A 19,482-nucleotide genomic window follows, 5' to 3' on the forward strand; every position below is an offset into this window, starting at 1 on the left:
AGTGCATAATGCTGACAATATCATTCTTTTATTTTTTTAACTTTAAAGAACAAAAGATTAGTCAGATGGCGTGGCTGTTTACAAGTGGTGAGAACGGCTTGTTTATAATTTTGAGGTTGTATTGTATGTACTTGGAATTTTTTGAATTGACGTTTTGTTAAAAACATTCCTCCGTAGTGTGTCAAATTGATAATACTTATTCTCACTTTACAGGGACTTTAAGACTTGTACGTGGTATGACTGGTAACTAACATACTAGCTTTAACTCGATTAGGAAATATTTTTGACACGAGACAAGATAGCGTTTCACATTGTATACACTTTAAATTTGATCCCAAACACTCAAGCAAATATCACTTTCTCTTCCAAAATCAAACGGAAAAATGAAACTTGAATTGGATTTACAATTGTGTTTCAGTCTCTTGCTGTTTTTGTCTCTTCTTTGCTTCCTTCTTTCCGGCCTCCTTCGACTTTCTGACGACTGCGTGCAGGTAAGAGTAGAAGAAAAGAAGGTTGTCATACTCTCCGCTGTACTCTTGAGCAAGGCATTGCTCATGGAAGTCCTTGAGAAAATAATAGATTGCTTCGATCGTTGCCAGGTAAGTGTCTGGTTTGCCCCTCTGAGAGCGCCAGAAGCACGTTTTCCTTGTCCTCAGCTCAACCTGGAGCAGGTCTGAAATGTCAGCACAGAGTGACCTTGTTAAATTGTGGAGGGTATAAAAACAAGAACCCGGTAAGTACCTTGCAGTCTATCATCTGTGCTGATTTTGTTGGTCTGGTTCCACGTACTGTCGATGAAGACCACCCTCTGGAGGGGATGCGTCCTTGATTCGTAGTCCTTCGTTTCATCAGGGCTCCCTGACCCCGGATCGTCTGGAGGGTGTGAGGCAGATGGAGGCTTCTCTATTTTCCGCCTCTTTAACAAGGGGCCATGTGACCTGCTCTCATTCCTCTCATGCAAACAGCGTATCATGTCTTGTACTGTGACAGCGCCTGGACCGGGGAACACCAACACAACCTGGTGGGGGACAGGTGAGAATGTAAAGTTATATCCAAATAATAATGATATATCAATCATACTTTTCCATGGATTGCCCATAAGTTCAAAAATTTGAAAATAGTTGCCCATGACTTAGCAGTAAATTTGACACTGAAACCAATCCATCGAGAAATTATGTATTGTAGCGTTTTCCTGCTCCAATCATGTGACTGGAAGTCAAGGCTCAGCAGCCACTGTGCGTTTTGTTAGTATGCTTTATTTTTAGAAAACGTTGTTTAAAAAACGTGTTTAGTGAGTTAACAACACTAATTAAAGTGGATAAAATGTATTTTATATTAATTCATGGTTCATTTGTCTGTATTTAAAGACTAACCTAAAAGATCTGAACAATTGTATGAAATAAATCAGTGTACTTTTTAATTGTAATATAGATTAATTTGTTTTTGTTAAAAAAAAATCTGAAACTATCACAGACCTCCAAGGATCAGAATTCAATGCCAAATGTGTAGCTTGAATAATTGTGACTAAAAGGACGGTACTTGGAACATCAAATCACGGAGCACCAAGCTACGTGTGATCTTGAGCTAACCTTGTCTTGATCATACTCAGGAATGCAGGGGTATGTGTAAATGGTGATGTCACTGGGCGCCAGGATCTTTGCATGAACCGCAGTGCTCTTGCCATCTGTCTCATTGGGATGTTTAATGATGTCTATCTTCACTGGGAGCTGTACGCAGAAGACAAAAAGCATAACACTTAGTAAAAACGACATTATAACCATCACAACGACTTGAACCTAAGGACGAAAAGAACAAACAATCCCAAACCTTTATACTGACCTTGACAATGGGGATTTCTTGCAGACTGACGTCCACTAATAGGCAGCATGTGTAGCAGAAGAACATCCTTGATCCTCCGCATTTAGCACATTTTGACCTGCCCCTCTGCTGCACTTTCTCCAGCACGGCGTGCGATGCCAATTTCAGTCCTTGAAGAGGCTGCTTAAACAGCTCGGGAGTGTGTGCTGAATCGCTTGAGCCTTCTTCCAAGCTGCTCATGCTTGCTTGTGGTTAATCTTGACAGTCCAGATGAGAGAATGCGGACCAGATATTATTGGCTGCACAACAGGGACACATTTTGGATTGAGTTAAGAGATTTATATTTTGTACACTTACAATAATTAAAATAATATACATAATAACAAAAGGCCTGACAGATGTGGATTTTATATCATGAATAACTTAGTTTGGTCCCCCAAATTATTACACGATGATATTAATTGCATGCAGAATATTCAAGACCCAATCGGTACGTGTCACACACTAGTAGGCAAGTAGTACTAGTAGTCCATGCTTTTCTAAGCATACCAGAAGACAACTACGTAACAAGTGCGGCCAAATCGTGCACTAGTTGACCACTGGTACTACTAGTGAAGTAAAATGCGACTAGTTTTGCACGTCATAACAAAACAGTATTTCGCATAACACGTGTGAATGGATCTGAAAATATGACGTTAAGTTGTGCACACTAACTGACTATTAGCTGCGTGTGCTCTGACAAGTGCATTTCACTTACTGATCACCAAATAATAATGATATTATTAATCAAGAAATGTCAAAAATGATGGTCCAGGATGTTTTTAACCGCCCAATCTTTACGGCAGCGTGCAGCAGCGTTTTTCCGGTTTGCAGCCGTAGTAATAGATTCCGCCTTGGAACGGCAACGTGCGTAAACGTCTCCGCCATATTGAATGTGGAAAGATTGTTGAAGATGACTCATTCATTTGCACCTTGGACAATCGTGTCAACTCAAAGCCAGAGGTCATGGAATGGTGACTGAAAAATTCCTTCTATTTTTTTGAATATAGTTTGGTGAGTTTGTCCACCCACCCACTTTCCACCTGTTTCTTAAAAAAACAAAACCAGTACATTATATCAAATTGACAGCGTGGAAATGCACAAACATTTGTTAACTAAGATTCAGTTTGTGATTCAGTATGTGGGTCCCTCACATGTCCGAAAGCAGGGGAAAATGTTGACTATTGTTTTCCAAAGTGAAAGCAGATGTTTTTGATTTAACACAAAGATAATCAGTCTGCTTTCAAGGAGGGCTTCAGAAATCGAAGAATATTTATTGTGCATAGAGTTTCTGAGGACAATTGGACAATTTTATGTTACACCATGTCTCCAAATGGTTCATCAATTAGAAAAATATTTTGTGAATCATTTGATAATTGTTTGTTAAACCATGTCTCCAAATGATTAATCAATTAGAATTAGAATAATTTGATAGTTTACTTGTTGATAACTCCATTAATTGTAGCACCTCTGATACTATACATTAAAACTTGCATTCTCTGTTACAGTTCCAAAGGTCAACAACTTCGGAGTAGGTGAGTGCGTGCGTGTTGAAGTGATAAAACTCGACCGAGAAACAAACTTTAGTATATATCAGGGAGGAGCTGACTTCAGTCTGGGTCATGAGTAGAAGATCCAGAGAGTCTTCTCTGCATGTGCATCAATGTGCAACAATTCTAAACATATTAAGGGGGAACGGTGTCGTTTACTCGCATTTTTCCCTATTTGCAGCGGGGCTGGGTTGCTTGGATTTGGTCTGGCTACTCACAGGGGATTACTGTAATTCTAGCCATGCTATACAGCTGCCATGTAATCCTTCAAATCACAAATCACCAATTGCAAGTGCTTGCGTGACTTGCTGGAAAAGCCATCCGAATGGTTTCCCACACAAAGGGGCAACGGCTGATTTTTGTGGCACGTCACTTGTTGCTTTCAAAATGCTTTGGTGTTTTGCAGACATAGAATCGCCCTCGGTTGCATAACCATGGATTTCTTTGAACTTAAATAAGATTTTTGGCAGTTCACCCTCCACTTTTCTCCCATTGGCCCAAGCCCACCGCCATCGCACGAGACCCTGTGGCCTTCCACACAGTTGAACTTTACTCGCCAATTTTCACAACCCCCCCCCAGCCGCCAGGTTTATTCCCCCCCACCCACCTCCACGTCTTTTCCCAAGATGCTGTTCAATTTGTCAGACTGCCAATGTCTGCATGTGCACTTGGTAATGTGGACCACATGTGGTTTTCTGAAATCAAACAGATTATAAACCATTAAAACAAATAATGTGTTTTTGCCATACACTCATAATATAACCACAAAATACACTTAAATTGGACAAGCACTTTTTAGTTGAATTGCTGTAGGTGACAAAAGCGAGGCATTGACAGAAATACAGTTTTGTGAACACTAGTCCAGGACGTTCAACAGTTTTTCCCATAGCAAATAATAGAGAGAGAAATAATTTGTTCCAGACTCACAAGACCAGTATTAATAGTTTTGGAAGTAATATTTCAACAAAAATAATCAAACCACAGTAACAATAAAACAGATTAAATTTCAGTATGGTTAAGTATTTATCAATCATGAGTTTTCAATTAATCCCAACTATTCACTGTACAAATGTTGATACCGATACCAAAACGTTATCTAAAGATTGCTTTAAGTACCACGAGAGTGAGCCTGAGCATCAACTTGATCGATATCATATTATGGAGAGAATTAGACCTCTTCAACATTTAAGATGTTCTTTCAAAATGAAATGAAGTACATATGTCTTAATGATGCCACTGTGCCTGTCGTCTCCTCATTGGTGCTGTGTCCGCTGAGAATACACAACCTTGAATGTGAAATGTGTTTACATTTTAAGTATGTTACAAATTATCTGCTAAAACTATCTTTGCGTGACTTGGCAGGCAGCTTTACCTTGCTCCCATGTTGTTTGGGTCAGATGTATTCCAGGGGGTTTGCGCTCTCAATTTGACAGTCTGTATCTAACAAGGGATCCAGATGTGCACCCAGCCCACAGAATTAAAACTGTATGTGCGTCCGTGCGTGTTCATGCATGAATGAGATTGGAAAGTGTGGGAACTCTGCTAATATGTCTGTTATTGTGGTCATCATCGAAACTCAGAGGAATTCAAATAACTACATTAAAACACCACGTGATTGGATTATACTCTAATTGGTTTATCGTTTTTTTTTTGGATCGTGTCGTCATGGCTGAAATGATTTCCCAAATGTTTCTTTGCTAAGTGTTTGAATTGTTATCTAAACATTAACAGCATTATCATTATAGGATTATTTTGACTAACCTGGTGGAAAAAATTTTTTAATCCCTCCAGAGAAATGTAGATTTGTTTTTATAATGTGCTGAAATAAGTGATGGAATAATAAAAAAAAAAAGGGGTTGGGTGGGTTCTGAAATGTTCCCTTTGTCTTTCACATGTCATCAAATGGCAAGTCAATATCATACATGTTATTAATGTACAGTACATTCTTAAGAATACGTGGACTAAAATCTTAAACATAATCAAATACACGTGTTGCTCCAAAGAAATGGAACATGTACTTTTTGGCTGTGTATTTTACTGTGGAGTGCAAATAGTAAAATACCTTTAATATGACATATGATGTTGACATTGAATTTTCAGATTCAAGTTTCAAGTCTAACAGTCAAAACTTTAGACACACTCTCATACGAGGCCAGTTGGCTGGTTCTTAAGTCCAGAGTCTTAAGAGAAGAGCAAACTCTCAAGCAGTGAACACATCACCAAATTTGAATGAACCCTGTGCCCACGTCAACAATTATTTTCAAATATTTAAGTATGCGCCGTTAGTGAATGCTAATTGGTGCAAATTTTGCAGATCTGCTTACCTTTTGGGTTTGATGTGATAGCGTTTCAGCAGTCACTTGAAAAGGACACATCTTTGCCAAAGACATCTGTCATGTCATGAGCAGATGATTTGCCGATGCTATGTCAATTAGTTACACTGAGGTAGCTAAATAAAGATTTGCTGTTTACTATCACACTGGGTATTGTGGGAAGCTATTCCAGAGAAACATCGATAAACAATTAAAACGTCTATCTTAATAAAAATGCCCCTTTCAAGCTAATTTGCACCACTCCTTAAGTTGAAGCATAGTGTTTAAAAGACAATTCTGTTTCATAGAAACAGATCCAGGCTGATATCAGAATGTCCATAATTTAAAACAACTTAAATTATTTGAATTAAGCTGTCGTCTTGACTTAGTCATTTAGTGGACTTTACAAGTTCATCTCTTTTGTATGCACTCGTGTGAGTTATTGTGTGAGCAATGCTATGAGTAAGAAATAAGAAATAACAGGAAACCTTTATAAAGAAATATAATATTTATTAATAAAATAATAATATTGAATTGTGGTGTAAAAAGCAGGTGATGCAAGTTAAACCACTTGTCTGTGTTTAAATAGCGTTGTCTGAAGACAAGATATCTAAAGGTATTGGTTTGTTGTTATACCAGCTGACATATATGCGATTTGGACAAACGTATTGGGACACATGGCCATTATAACAACAAGATGCAAAATGTTGGACTTTATTTGGATGTTGGTTGGAGGAAATGTTCTCTTGCACCACAGGAATAATATGCTTTGAAAGACTGCAAATCCTAAACTGTCAAACCTGATGGTAGCCTTGAGAAGAGCGGCGCATAGCCAGGGATGAGTTTACATGTCCATTAACATATTTGCTAAGTGAATTCGTACACAGAGCGAGTCCAATCTCAGTCCGCCCTCCTCTCCTCTCCCCTGCATTTCATGGGGATGAAGTGCGACGCGACGTGCTCCCTCCTGGTCTTCTTCCCCCGCATGGGCCGCCCCATCTGAGACAGTGCTATGAACATTTCTTTGCCATTTTTAGTCCACTTTGCAGAGGAGTAAGCATTAAAGTAGTTTTCTAGGAAAACCTCTTTGAAGTTGCAGTTTTCACTGTAGGTCCTCTGCAAAGGGTCACAAGAAGGGCAACTTGAATTGAGCCACGTGCTGTTGTGATTGTTGTGCAATTGTATGCTTTGACGTTGACATTTACCTTTCCTTGCAGCTGTCCAGCTTTGTTCATGGAGATGTAATGCTGACTCTTTATGCCTTTGATAGCCAGTATGCCGCCCTCGGACACTGTCCTGATCTCGAGGATGCCTATCAGTCAAATGCAGACATAGAACAGTAAGATGATGTTGATATCCAGCCTTCTCTCCAGAACTTGCTCCCCTCCACCCCCAACAACATTTGTCTTCATTATCAGAAGGAGATTGAAGTTCCTGTGGTTAATGAGAACGTGGCCTCTCTGGTTTCATTCAAAATTGTTAGTTGACCTTCTTGGCCTTTACACAAGCCCCAATTTATATGGCATAGCACATATGGGAGACAGATTAGGGCTCATTCCCCACAGGGTTGAGAAAACTACCTCCTTGCGTGAGCTTTGCACGCTATAGTCAAGACCTGCTCTTGAAAATTGCGGGACTACGCAAATGCGTGCATTACAAAAGTGTTTCTTTATTTTTTTTATTTAAACAAGTGATTAATGTCAGTGTATGCAGTACACTCATCTGGAGATTTTGTTGACAGCAGAAACAACATGTACTGTGAATGTTAAGCATCAGAGATTTGATGGTGAAGTTGAACAAAAAGCCAGTTTATGACTGATGATTTAAGATGTATTAACTACCTTTACAAAGGTGATCATGATCCTTTTTGATTAGTACTGTCATGGATATTTATTTAACAACCTTTATTGTTGTGGTAAATAATGTGCAATGAAGAGGTCCATGATATAACAATGTTCTAATTCTAATCCCACCATTTATTTTCTTTAACACAATAGCTTTCTAACTTCTCATACTGACTGCTACCTCAAATAAACAACAAAAGGTTTGAACAATCAAGTAGTAGACACATATTGAGATTTTCTTTTCTCTCCATGCAAAGGGCACTCATGCATAAATATTACAATTTAAGGGCGGCACTAAACTGTCGAACAAACGAAAATTCCCACAAAACTCAACTCACTCAAAATGTCAATAATATTGGGGCACTATGTTTGTCCTGCATGTCATTCCAAATCCACAAAACAAATATTAAGCCCTACTCGTGTGCAGTAAAGGGCATTGTAAGTGCAACTAAACCATGACTGCCATCTAGTGGTGAATGGTGATATTACAACTTACTCACCGTACAAATTCTGACATTATGGTTTTATTTAGGTATGGGAAGGTGCAACATATCAGCAACACTCAATTGAGTGAAGATCCAAAATCAATGCTGTATGTGTTCCTAATGTTCATGTATAAGAATTTAACAGTTGCTTATTTTTTAGTCAAATATATAAACAACAATTGCATGGCAGCTATACATCATGCAGATTAATAAGTCATTTTTTCATCATATTATATGAAAGTTAAACGTCCAGACATTTTGCACCTGACAGTTGGAGGAAAGAGGGAAGACCCCTATTAAGAGCTGCTTTCCACACTGACACTGAGCATGCAGTGTTGATCTCACTGGCCAGATCACAAACAGATGACAGTCTCCCAATCTTGGAATGTTGTTTACGCTCAGCACTCTTGAGCTCACCATTGCTACCCCTTGAGTGCCTGCTGAGCAGACATCAAGACATGTCATGTAGGCAGTCCCAAAATTCTTCATCTTTATTTGAGGACCTTTTTACACAGTTTTTACTATTTAATTATTATTCATTTAATAGTGGGATAGCGTCAATATATTTTTATTGTCCGAAAGCATAATGTCATGTTCTCACAGTATGTAAGTGCTGTTCCCATGACTGTGTATTATATATGACAGTTTAAGAGTTAGGTCTACTGTGCACTTGTACTGCATGCTGTATCATTGTGATGCAGGAACTGTAGTCACATTTGTCATTCCTTTAAAAAAAAACCTCAGATTTGCCAGTTTCATCGGTTGGTACATATTTGGGCATTCTACTGCAATGCTGTTCTGCGTAATTTGAATGGACTGACTGTGAAAAGTAACTGCAGTCTTTAACTCATCTTTTTGCCCCATTCCGAAACAACATCATCCTCATTGCCTACATTAGTCTGTATTTTGATGTGGCTTTGAATACAGTACATATTATTAAGTTGTCGCAGACACCAATGGTATATTTTGTCATTCTTCGCTCTCACCGCAAACTAGATTATACATAACATTCATGTTTGGCCTTTTGTGGTTTACTTTTTCTTCAATCAACCTGGCAGCGGAATGTGTGCTTTTTTTTTTCTTGCAATCACAATCATATTTGCTGCAAACTCACTATAAGCGTTGCCCATGGAGTTTCACTTTAATGTTTATGTGCTGACAATTACTGTTTACTAGTTTGTTCAAAGTGAAACCAGCTGTTATCGTAAGTGTTACATCACTTTATTTGTTTTTTGGAGGTTTTTTTTTCCAGGAAAATGAGTGTGTACTTTATATATGTATATGTGTGTGTGTGTTATGTATATATGTACAATGTTCTTTATTTGTAAATCTGTATATATTGATTGCTGTAGTGTGTGGCTGTCTTTTTTTCCTGGAATCCCAAGGTAACTGCCAGACAGCAAATTAGCTACTTAAATAACAATCGGGGTTCTTGGAAATGTTTAAAAAAAAAAGTTGTAAAACATGCACCACAGGCATGCTTTCAGTCTGGAATATAGGAAACAAAACAGTGCAGTGTCACATTGTGGTTTCATTTGTTTCTTATTGTTTTGGATGCAACAATGCCTTTACTACGCTTTCAAGTTTATTGTACACTGCTTGTTGAATCAAAGGCTTATGCGTTGAATGTCTCTGTGTTTGCGTGCACAAAAGGCTGAATCATTGTTGCTTTATTTTGTTGCCAGCCATTGCACAAACATCTTTCCTGTTCTTTCTTAGCTCTTCTGCTGTCATACCAACATTCCAGCCAGAGCAGATAGGAGGAAACGATAACGTCTCAAAACATCCGTGAGTACCCTGCAGTAGTCCTCAAAAATACAATATCACAACAGAATTACAAATATTCAGAAGTCTTCACACAGTGTTGACCAGATACTGTTTCTTATTTGGATCCACCACAGCTAGTGATTACTGACACCATTTAGTTAATACGTATTACTGAAATTTGTCCTGTCTGGAGGTTCTGTTTTGGAGCCTGTCATTTATCCAAAGCCGCTTTTCACAATATGTTTTGGGGAGAGTAAATCAGGCAGAACAAATGTGTGAGTGTGTGAGTGCAAGGTCAGACGCACTTTTCAACCAGACCTTCATTTTACTTCCTGACAGTCTTGTTATGGTTTGACAGGCTGCCACCAACACCACCTGCTTTGTTTTACCGCTGTCACTCTGGCGAGTAGCTGCACAAACTGTAGGTAACTTTTTTTCCAGCCACCTTCACAGGTCAAAGGCCCTTTACGTGGCGGAAACGAACAGTACTGACTTTTTTACATTCGTCTTAGCATGTTTTAACTGGCGGCATTTATAAATTGCAGAATAAATGAAAATAAAAGCATGAATACTGATGAATATCAATGCTGCTGCCAGATGAATAAATGTCTATGACCTTCTGGTAAATACATCACCGCATACTGTATTTTAGCAATCCTCAAATATGAGGTGAGTGTAGGATGACATCAGCATAGTCTAATTAGATGCTTAGAAATTGATTGAAGTGGCAAGTTTGAAAAGTTACAGCTCACACATCTCAAATTTTTTATTTTTTTTGGATGGTGATGATGACAAAGTCCTCCTTTACAGCCATAAATTCATGAGATTATCACCCAGTATTAAGTTCATGCCACATCTTCCCCACATTAACAGCATTGATGATGAATATACATATATTATATATTCATATATAGAAAAGGAAGATGAAAAAGACCTCATTTCTGTGTAAAAACTAAATCAGTAAGAGTTTTTTTGAAATGGCTTATTTCTGTGTAAAACAGTAAAATGCCAAGGGCTGACTCAAACTCCTGAGTTTGCATCATCACACTTCAATTTGATGAATGTTCTCTTGTGGTCTTGTGATTTTTTTTTTTACTGCACACAATTGCCTTATTAACAAAACGTCAACGTAGTCCACGCATCACAAGCCTGGACATTCTGACACCACTGAAATATAATGTGAGAATATTTGTGCAAAATTCAACATCTAAAACTTTATAAGACATTTTCTTAAATCATCCACTTATCTGTCAAGCGGCACGCAAAATCAAGTCAGCACACATAACATCAATAAACATCATTTGGTCTTGTGGGCAGCCCAAGTTAGAATATTTTGTCTGAATGCTTCTCTTAGATTGAAGATTAAGTTTGTATTATACTAAGTGACAAAATATTCATCCTTACTGTAACAATTGGTTCGGTCTTGAGTCCCACTGATGTTGCCTTCGTCATCAATTGTCAGGAACCACTGAGTGCGGCTGAATAGCTGTCGGATCCGTACATCTCCTCCCTCCATGTAGTCATAATTCCTGGTGTGTCGCTCGTGTCTCGAACAGTTCATGATGGCAGCGAGTTGCGCTGGAGTGCAGTCACTGTAGGCCACACACACACTGCTGAATAGGAAGACGGCATGCAGGTAGAGTCCCGAGAACAGATTTGGAAGGTTCCATGTCGGCATCCATTTGCGCATTATAATACAATGCAGTGGGGATCAATGAAAAACATACTGAAACGGGAGACGAGATCTGCGCCCTATCCCTCAGCCCAAGTGAACCCCCGTCGCTCCGGTTGCGACCTCAGGGTCCGTGTTCTTGCAGCAGGGAGTCCCGAGTCAGACTACTTGTGGAGGGAACACTTCTGAAAGTTGGTTGGAGTTCAAAGAGGCTGGAGAACAGGAGATGGCGTCCAGTGGGGGATTTTTTTTTAATCTTCAGTGATGCAACATATTGTCTTCTCCATCCCCGAGACCATAAGTCTATCAAAGAACATCATAACATGTCAGGAATTGAATCCTCGATATTCTCTCAGACACAATGTGCTAAAGCAAAAATTCTCGTCAATAAATATACAATTACTTGGTGTAATTTGACAGGCATGTGCCAACGTTATGTCACTGCTGTTGTGTAGTTGCGAAACAAAAATGACTTACATGTGATGAAAGGAATTGCCAGAGTTGTAATCCCTTGCAGCACCAATTTGGCTGCTAACACCTCAAAGCAGTAGAAAGAGCTGCGAGTTTGTGTCTGTTCCAATGGATGCTTGACTGCTCCTGGCAGACTCACTGTGCGTGTGCATCCTTGGCTGAGGCTGAGATAAATGTCTCCCGCTGCCCCCACTTGAGAGCAATTATATCCCAACCACTCAGCTGTCCCTGGCTGTGATGCAAGGGAGGAACACCCTCCGCTCGCCTCTCGCTGTCTCGCACACTCAAAACGTGAGAGGGAGCTATAAACTAAATAGCAGCCTCTCATAGCAACAGCTTGCCTTTCAATTGCTTTTTGTTTTTAAATGCCACGGGGATTTATTTCTATTTATGCCGCAGTTGCGTTTGAAATGCGACTCTTACTGTTGTTTCCTTTGTCAAAGCAAATCCCTGGAAAGGATTTACCGTCTGACGTGAAAGCGCTTCAAAGATGAGCACCGGCGTTCCTTCTTATTGTGTGTAGAAAAACAAGTTATGGCTGGCAGGTATCCATCCAAGGGGAGAAAACAGAAGACATAACCGCTCAGTAATCAGCCGAGTGTCATGGGTCGTGCACGCCTTTGCTGTTCGTGTTTGTATTTAACGTCACAATTTATTGCCTTACATACCTGGCATTTACTTGCAAGTGGGGATACTTCAAAAGTTTATATGCGCCCCGAATGAGACGCTCCCCTGGGGAGGTCAGGGCTGCAAGCCTGAAAGAGTTGGACTTCTGGCTGGAGCAGATCTGATCTCTCCGGCCAGTTCGTCTGTCCCTTAAATCACCTCAGGGACAGTTCACACTCCAGTCCGTGCACTTGGACATTTCACTTCATAGACGAAACGCTCGTTCCTGATATTGAAATTTTTATTTCTGTCCGTTGATGGGATGTTTGCTGTAGGCTGTTCGAAGAAAGTCGCACTTTGTATTAGTCATGGCTCCTCTTGCGGGCAAGTGGATCAAAAGTTCTGTTCATCCTGGGTGGTTGAATGTCTCGTGTCTAACTCTCAGTGAGAGTGTACAAAGCGTACACGTCAGTGTTAAATTCTGATTGGGCATATTAGAAAAGGCCCTTTATTATTTTTTTTGCCTGTGACATTCCACTGGTGCTCTGGGGTATGTGTCAGGGAAATTCCAGGACTTGTTTCACAACAGATATATTTCATGGCCAAATTTTGAGCTTTCCTTTTTCAAGCGGCACACCTACAAAGTGATCCTGCAGATTTGGTCCATTTAGTACACAAGAAGAGGTGAGAGGACAACTCATGGCTCCTCATGGCGCCTGACCATTTGACACTTTCTGGCCCAGAAAAACATTACCTTGCCAAAGGAACCTTTCTAATCATCTGTGATTTTGTTACCTCCTCTTTCCCAGACTCAAGGGGTCCTCAAGGAGACCTGTTTTGAAGCTGTAGGGAGTGACAATCCTCCCATAAGTACAAGATTTAGAAAGTGTGTAAGCTTCCGCGCAAATGATATCTTTTGTAACACCAGTCCTAGTACTTTTCTGACACACCTCATACGTAACATTTTGTCGAGGCTGTAGTGATTTATCATCCTCAGTAAGTTTGCCGCCCTGTCTCTTGACATTAAGTTGACCTGCAATATTTCTTCATTTGTAAGACTACTGCGTAGCCAAGCTGGGGCGAGCCGGGGCGGCGCCCCGGTTAGGACTCCCTGCGCCCCGGTTGAAAAAAATCGAGCTTTTTCGATTCTTCATTTTCATGCCGTTTTTTTCTTTCGGTCTTGCGCGAATGTGCTTGCGCTATTCTATGTGCGCGATGTTATCCATTCACCGTTTGCCTCCCGGACCCGGATGTTGTTTTAGCGATCAGCGAACGGCGTGGGTGATGTTCGATTTTTTTTCCTGTGGGCGCGCGCCCCTACTGGAAAAATTCCTGGCTACGCCACTGACTACTCAGGACTGTTTAAGAATGAAAATATTGGAATGTTCCACAACAATACTTCAGAAAATGCAAATTGTGAAAGCACATAAGAGTAACTCAAAATGAAGGTCATTTGCACAAAGTCTCAATGCCGACAAACTCAAACCAAAATTGCTGCAGAGCATGCCTAATTCCTTCAAAGACGTTTGAGATTATGGAAGAACGTGAGTCCCCTGATTGGTAAGGAATCCATACCACAACATCAACGGTCTTGCACTTAAGTTAAAGTAGAACCATCTTTTTTTTCTCGCAAACATCTCAGCAATTAGAAGCACAAAGGGGAAGTTAGCCTCTGGTCTCATTAAAGTGAAAGCTACGTTTGGGTCTGACTTCTTAGAATGCACTAATTGTCATTAGAGGCATGCAGAAGTCGAGAACAGACGTGGCAATCAAGAAATTCATGACTTTGGGGGTGGGGGGGGTCTCGCACAAATCGCCACTGCTGAGAATATGGAATGATTTTAGTGGTTTCCTTTGTTTTGTATGCTGGTACTGAAACCAGAGAAGGATCATTGCAGTGCAATACGCAAGCTCACAAGCTCACTTCATTCCCATCTCAGTTCCAAATTCAGAGTAAGGTCCCATTGCATTCTCGGACTCTTGCTTCCAGTAGGCTGCACACCACAAACACATTTTTGTAATTTGTCTACCGCATAGAATTTTTAGCCAGCAACTCTGCTCTGTGAACATTTGTCTTAATTCATCCCAAGAGAAGGCTGAATGTCAATCATGTAGTTTTTGTTTCCTATGAGGCATAGCAATATTTGCTTTGTGAATTACAACCCATTTAAGAATCCCCGAGAGTTAGTCCTCAAAGCCTTGTCTAAACATTTATGATCATTTCCACAATTACTGCAGAGACATCAGCCTCCAACAGTGTCTCCTTGCAATACTCTAAAAGTATTCACGTCGGAAGAGTGAATTAATTATCTCAGGGTCTGTCTATTCGTAGCACCATTTTAGACTGTTGGGGTTCAGCTTTTGCTTTCTAAATTCTATGATAATTGGGGATCTCTTGGGATCGGAGGCTCACAACATTAGCGCCAACTAAAAATAACTGACTTGTAAAACACACGCAGACAGAGTAACACAATTTTTAAACAGACAGGGGTTTGCAGAAAATGAGTTTGGTTTTATAAGCGTAACCAAGATGCAAGGCGAATCAAATCAGAAATTAGCAGCGGTCTTGTTTATTGATTCATTCCAGGAAATTGCATGCTTGAATCTTATACAAGTTAGTAATGACGTAAATTGTTGTTTATATATATTTCTAAAATACGCAGTTACGAAAGGTTTCTAGAGAAGAGAAGATTCTGACATTTGAGGAGATACGCAAACACAAAAGTTGGCAAACGTTGTCACTCAAGTTGTGTTGTAAATCTTAAACATGTCCATTCTAGATGTAGTTAGGCTTCTAATGATATATAGGCATTTTTTCCTCAAAGGTTGATGTAAATATTTGGCCATCCAGTGAGTAAGGGGCGTAGGAGTCTGTGAATATTATCCCATCCATTAGAGTCAACTTTTTAAAGTAATATTTATGGTTGTGGCGAGTGACTTTCCTCACATTCACTTAAATGACCCTTTTTCACGTCCATTCCTATTGAAATATGCAAACCGGCGTTTTCAAGCAAGCGCGCTGGATGTTTTTGATTCCAGCTTAGGCACACCCCAAAAATGACTTCACATCTTTTATAAACCTTGAAAGGGGTCTATAGTCTAATAAAAGTTGTTATTTAAAACACTACCAAGCTTCAACACAATTTGAGAGGAAAAAAAGGAAAGATTACAAAAACGAGGGGGGGGGGGGTTGTTGTGCATAGCTTTAAATTAGTTTTACACTTAAATATCAGCTAGAGAAAAGCAACTCCAGGGCCTAACGTGAGAACGACGACTGCTTCCAGTTAACAACTTGGCAGCTAAATTATGCACTTACAATAAGCGATTGAGAGCAGATTGACTGCGGCCGCCAAAGAGGAATTACATTAAACTAGATGAGAGACAACAGAGCTGAAGGTCAATTGGTGGCAGAGGCCACAAAAATATTTTCACATTTCAAGAATTTCATCCTCACAAATTGGTTTTAATATCACCAAAAATACACTTGGTTATTTTTGCTACAGCGGTTTTAGGAGGGTGTACAACAACATTGAGCTTCATTCAGAATTTTGACAAAGAAATAATGCAGGTTGGCGTGTGACAGCAGGATTTTTACACAGTACATAAGTACACACGAGGCTGCACACTTTGAAGCGCCTCTTCCTGGGTGTTAGCGCAGTAAAATAACACATGGTCGCACCTCAGCCTGACCCCTCAGCATCCGTCTGATCTGGGGCATGAACTTTATCTTTTACTGTCTCCTTTGAGTGAATGATTGGGTGTTGTGTGTGAAATATAGTCAGTGAAATGTACGGTTCCTCAGTCAAACAATTTTGGTGAATGTATTAAATCGTTAAAAAAATGACAAAGGTGAATTTGTGAAATAGCAAACCAAGGTAAGTCTAGCCTCGGCAGTAATAAAAATAAAAACTTCAACTATATCTTTAAACTGATGTACAAAGATCAAAGCGATTTTGCCCTCAGAAGAACACGATGTTAAATATCCCGAAGAGGAATGAGTGAATATTAACAAGTTTTGAATTGTTCGAAGTTAAATGTCAAATGGCTGCAGGCGGTGCATTAGGTTGGTTGTAATTAGACTTGTTAAATGCGGTGTTGTGTTTAGCTGTCGGGAATATCCTGATCCAATTTAATGCACGAACAGCTGTCAGGGATCTCGCTCTGAACTGCTCACCATATTTGTTCATGTACAAGAAGCCATTCTTGTATCAACACACTGGTCATAAACAAGTGTGTTCTTCTAAAGAAAAAAAAAAAGGAAATTTTCTACCTTTCATTTTATAATACTAAGCAATGAGTGTACAATATGCTGTTTTGGCCAGGATATTTTTGTTCAACGAATGCTTGGCAAACAGTACATGGCTTTATCGTGCAAGTCCTGCCACATAGACCCTGACTCGACCGAACTGGACAATTACAGAGTACAGTCAGTGACTCACACTTGACCCTTGCACACAAACCAACATTCTGCAACAAAGAGAAAATAGATAATTAGAGCTAGAGAGAAAACAAAATAAAATATTACAATGTGGATGTTAGAGAGGATGGTGGAAATGATTTTTTCCCCCCCCCAAATAAGAACAGAACAGAGGTCAACCACAAGACAATAGATTGTTTGCAACCATGTAGGCCATTTTGTATAATTTTGCAATTAGACTTGTTTACTTTGTAATTTGGGTATAGTTGATGCCGTTTTATTTGTGGCAGGAGTTTCTAAATAAGATGACATTTTCAACACTAGCATATGTGAATCATTTACTTACAGTAAACTTTAGTCTGCGACTGTTTGTAATCATGGGCTCGGATGACCGGTGCGGCTTTTGTATCATCTTTTTTACATATTTTTAAGAATTTTTACAATACAACATTGTTGGCTAACCGCACAATGATACAATAAATACTACTATATAAGAATAGCTGAATCAGCTGTTTTGACTGACAGTTTGAGGGGTGTAAAATTGTAATATGGGCCTGGTTTGAGGTTACAGCAGCGCTTCATCTTACTGGGAAGTGTTACCAGTATTGTACAAACTCTTGCCTTTCCTAATAATACCTGACCCCAAAGAAGGGGCGTTTTTGTGTGGGGTTTTTTTTTTTTCTCCCATGGTCTTGAAGAGATTGCGTGAACTGAAAAGGTTTAAATCAGGGTAAACATTATAAAACAAAACAAAAGTTGTATATTTTAAGGTCATACTGATACTGGTTACAAGAAATATAAATAGTCTGTTATATATGTTTTCTGTTGGTTACAATTCTGAATTTCCGAGTCGTACATATTTTCATACGTGATGAATTTCTTTGTTGACGAAGATTGCTGTGTTTTTGGACTCTCATTTAAAACCAATATTATGAAATGACTCCACATAGTCGAGCTTGGTTATTGAAAGACTACTTTCTTAAAGGAAAGATGTGAACTTGAACTGGAGGAGATTGCTGTCCTGGGCATTTAGTGTTCCACTGTAACTTTCTCTTTGATACCAAATGCTTCCAGATGAATGTCTTAGCGTCATTTGAGTGGCTGTTTCCTTTTCAGTCCCGCTCCGTCTTCTTCCAAAAACGTCATGCGTGTGCTTCTTCACTCAGCTGGCATGCAGATTGTTTGAAACACCCCCCACCTCCCTCATCCAGGCCCAACTCGCACATGCTTTTCAAAAGAGACCAACAAATTGCGTGCTGTTAATATGCCGTAGTTAATTGTGGTGGTGCATTTAACAACTGTAAAACAAAAGGGGGTTTCAGACTGCGGGGTGCAGTGATAATAAGACTCGAGAGGTTCAAACGCATAAAGAGTAGTAACTATATTGACTTGAAAAGAGCCGTGTGTGGCTTCACTTGGTTAAATGGCGCGCTTAATGAGGTCGCTATGAAGCCTGCTAGCAGTGGTGGGTCATCTCGAAATGAGCAGCATGACTGTTTTACAAAGTGTTGTGTATGATGATATATTTTATAAAGCAGACTCACAATCATTTCGTGACAAATGACTGATTTGAATTGAACTTTTCAAAAGATTAATTGGACATCAAATCAAGCCTCAGTTCAGTGCCCGTCCCAAACTCGAACAAAGCCAGGAAGGGCAACCCTCAACAGGGAAATTTGGGATTAAGAAGATTCTGAGGCAGCCTCTCACATGAGATCCAAAAAAATCAAAGTTGAATGGTAACCTGTCACAGGGAAACACCAGAAATGTCACAAAGCTTTGAGCTACTTCATTACAAAACAAAATAAATACTGTACGCATGACCATTGTTGGTTCAAGAAAATAACGATGACATACACCTGAAAATGAGGTGTAAAGATAATTTCAGTAAAAAAAAAAAATTCACAGCTCATGAACAGGGCAGAGTCCATTAAAATTCCTTCTGAGGCATGATTTGTTTTGGTGCTTATTTAATCTTTTCAAAGTAGTTACTGGTTTTTCAAACCATTCATTGAATTCATCAAAGGAATGTGTGCAATGTGTTATGAAAAGTCCCAATTATTAACTATTTCATGAATATTAGTGTCCTTGAAAATGGATATCAGGAACAGATTAATTAGTTTAATACCATAATCTTTTTTTCCTGTTGTAGTGTGGACCTAACACTCTTTAGTTTCTAATTCACAGCGTGCTGCTGTTGTCTGCCTGAACAAAGCAAATGGTTGAACCAAAGGGAGACAGACATCTGTTTCTGTTTACCGGTGACATCTGTTGCTGTGAATTAGTCATAAATAACATTTGCTTGACTTACCATTGTGCTTTGGAGCACACAGAAACAATGGTTTACATCTTGGAGTAAAATATTACAACTCAGCGACATGGTGAAGTACTGGTTAGCACGTCAGCCTCACAGTTCAGAGGCACAGGGTGCAATTCCAGCTCCGACCTTCTTGTGTTGAGTTTGCATGTTCTCCCCGTGCCTGCGTGGGTTTTCTCCGGGT

General features: G+C 39.6%; 2 protein-coding genes across 4 annotated transcripts; both read right to left on the reverse strand.

The window, feature by feature from the left end:
- Positions 1-6: 6 nt before the first annotated feature.
- On the reverse strand, positions 7-17,770 carry dtwd1 (DTW domain containing 1). Of its 2 annotated transcripts, none has more exons than XM_037246753.1 (5): positions 17,759-17,770; positions 1,840-2,117; positions 1,590-1,727; positions 742-1,018; positions 7-673 (listed from the first exon to the last, which is right to left on the reverse strand). In XM_037246753.1, the coding sequence occupies exons 2-5, from the start codon at positions 2,056-2,058 to the stop codon at positions 402-404; spliced, it is 906 nt and encodes a 301-aa protein (XP_037102648.1). In that variant the 5' UTR covers positions 2,059-2,117; positions 17,759-17,770; the 3' UTR covers positions 7-401. The 2 variants fall into 2 exon arrangements, with proteins under 2 accessions (XP_037102648.1, XP_037102647.1); XM_037246752.1 differs by lacking the exon at positions 17,759-17,770 and adding an exon at positions 2,576-2,704.
- On the reverse strand, positions 6,420-12,212 carry fgf7 (fibroblast growth factor 7). Of its 2 annotated transcripts, XM_037246758.1 has the most exons (5): positions 11,965-12,208; positions 11,543-11,790; positions 11,220-11,407; positions 6,925-7,031; positions 6,420-6,835 (listed from the first exon to the last, which is right to left on the reverse strand). In XM_037246758.1, exons 3-5 carry the CDS (start codon positions 11,374-11,376, stop codon positions 6,620-6,622), a joined length of 480 nt encoding a protein of 159 aa, XP_037102653.1. In that variant the 5' UTR covers positions 11,377-11,407; positions 11,543-11,790; positions 11,965-12,208; the 3' UTR covers positions 6,420-6,619. The 2 variants fall into 2 exon arrangements, with proteins under 2 accessions (XP_037102653.1, XP_037102651.1); XM_037246756.1 differs by having other exon boundaries at positions 11,220-11,790; positions 11,965-12,212.
- Positions 17,771-19,482: the final 1,712 nt, after the last annotated feature.

Source organism: Syngnathus acus, chromosome 3, assembly GCF_901709675.1.
Source record: "Syngnathus acus chromosome 3, fSynAcu1.2, whole genome shotgun sequence".
NCBI classification, from domain to species: Eukaryota; Metazoa; Chordata; class Actinopteri; order Syngnathiformes; family Syngnathidae; genus Syngnathus; species Syngnathus acus.

Bases quoted from the DNA above. Each gene is read 5' to 3' on its own strand.
- fgf7 (XM_037246756.1), bottom strand. From the start codon at position 11,505: ATGCGCAAATGGATGCCGACATGGAACCTTCCAAATCTGTTCTCGGGA. The intron at 7,032-11,219 runs GTAAGGATGAAT...TTTGACTGATAG, and splicing joins AGACCGAACCAATTGTTACA to GCATCCTCGAGATCAGGACA. The intron at 6,836-6,924 runs GTAAATGTCAAC...GACCCTTTGCAG, and splicing joins CTGGACAGCTGCAAGGAAAG to AGGACCTACAGTGAAAACTG.
- dtwd1 (XM_037246753.1), bottom strand. From the start codon at position 2,058: ATGAGCAGCTTGGAAGAAGGCTCAAGCGATTCAGCACACACTCCCGAG. The intron at 1,728-1,839 runs GTCAGTATAAAG...TTCTGCGTACAG, and splicing joins AAGAAATCCCCATTGTCAAG to CTCCCAGTGAAGATAGACAT. The intron at 1,019-1,589 runs GTTAGCTCAAGA...GTCCCCCACCAG, and splicing joins CTGAGTATGATCAAGACAAG to GTTGTGTTGGTGTTCCCCGG.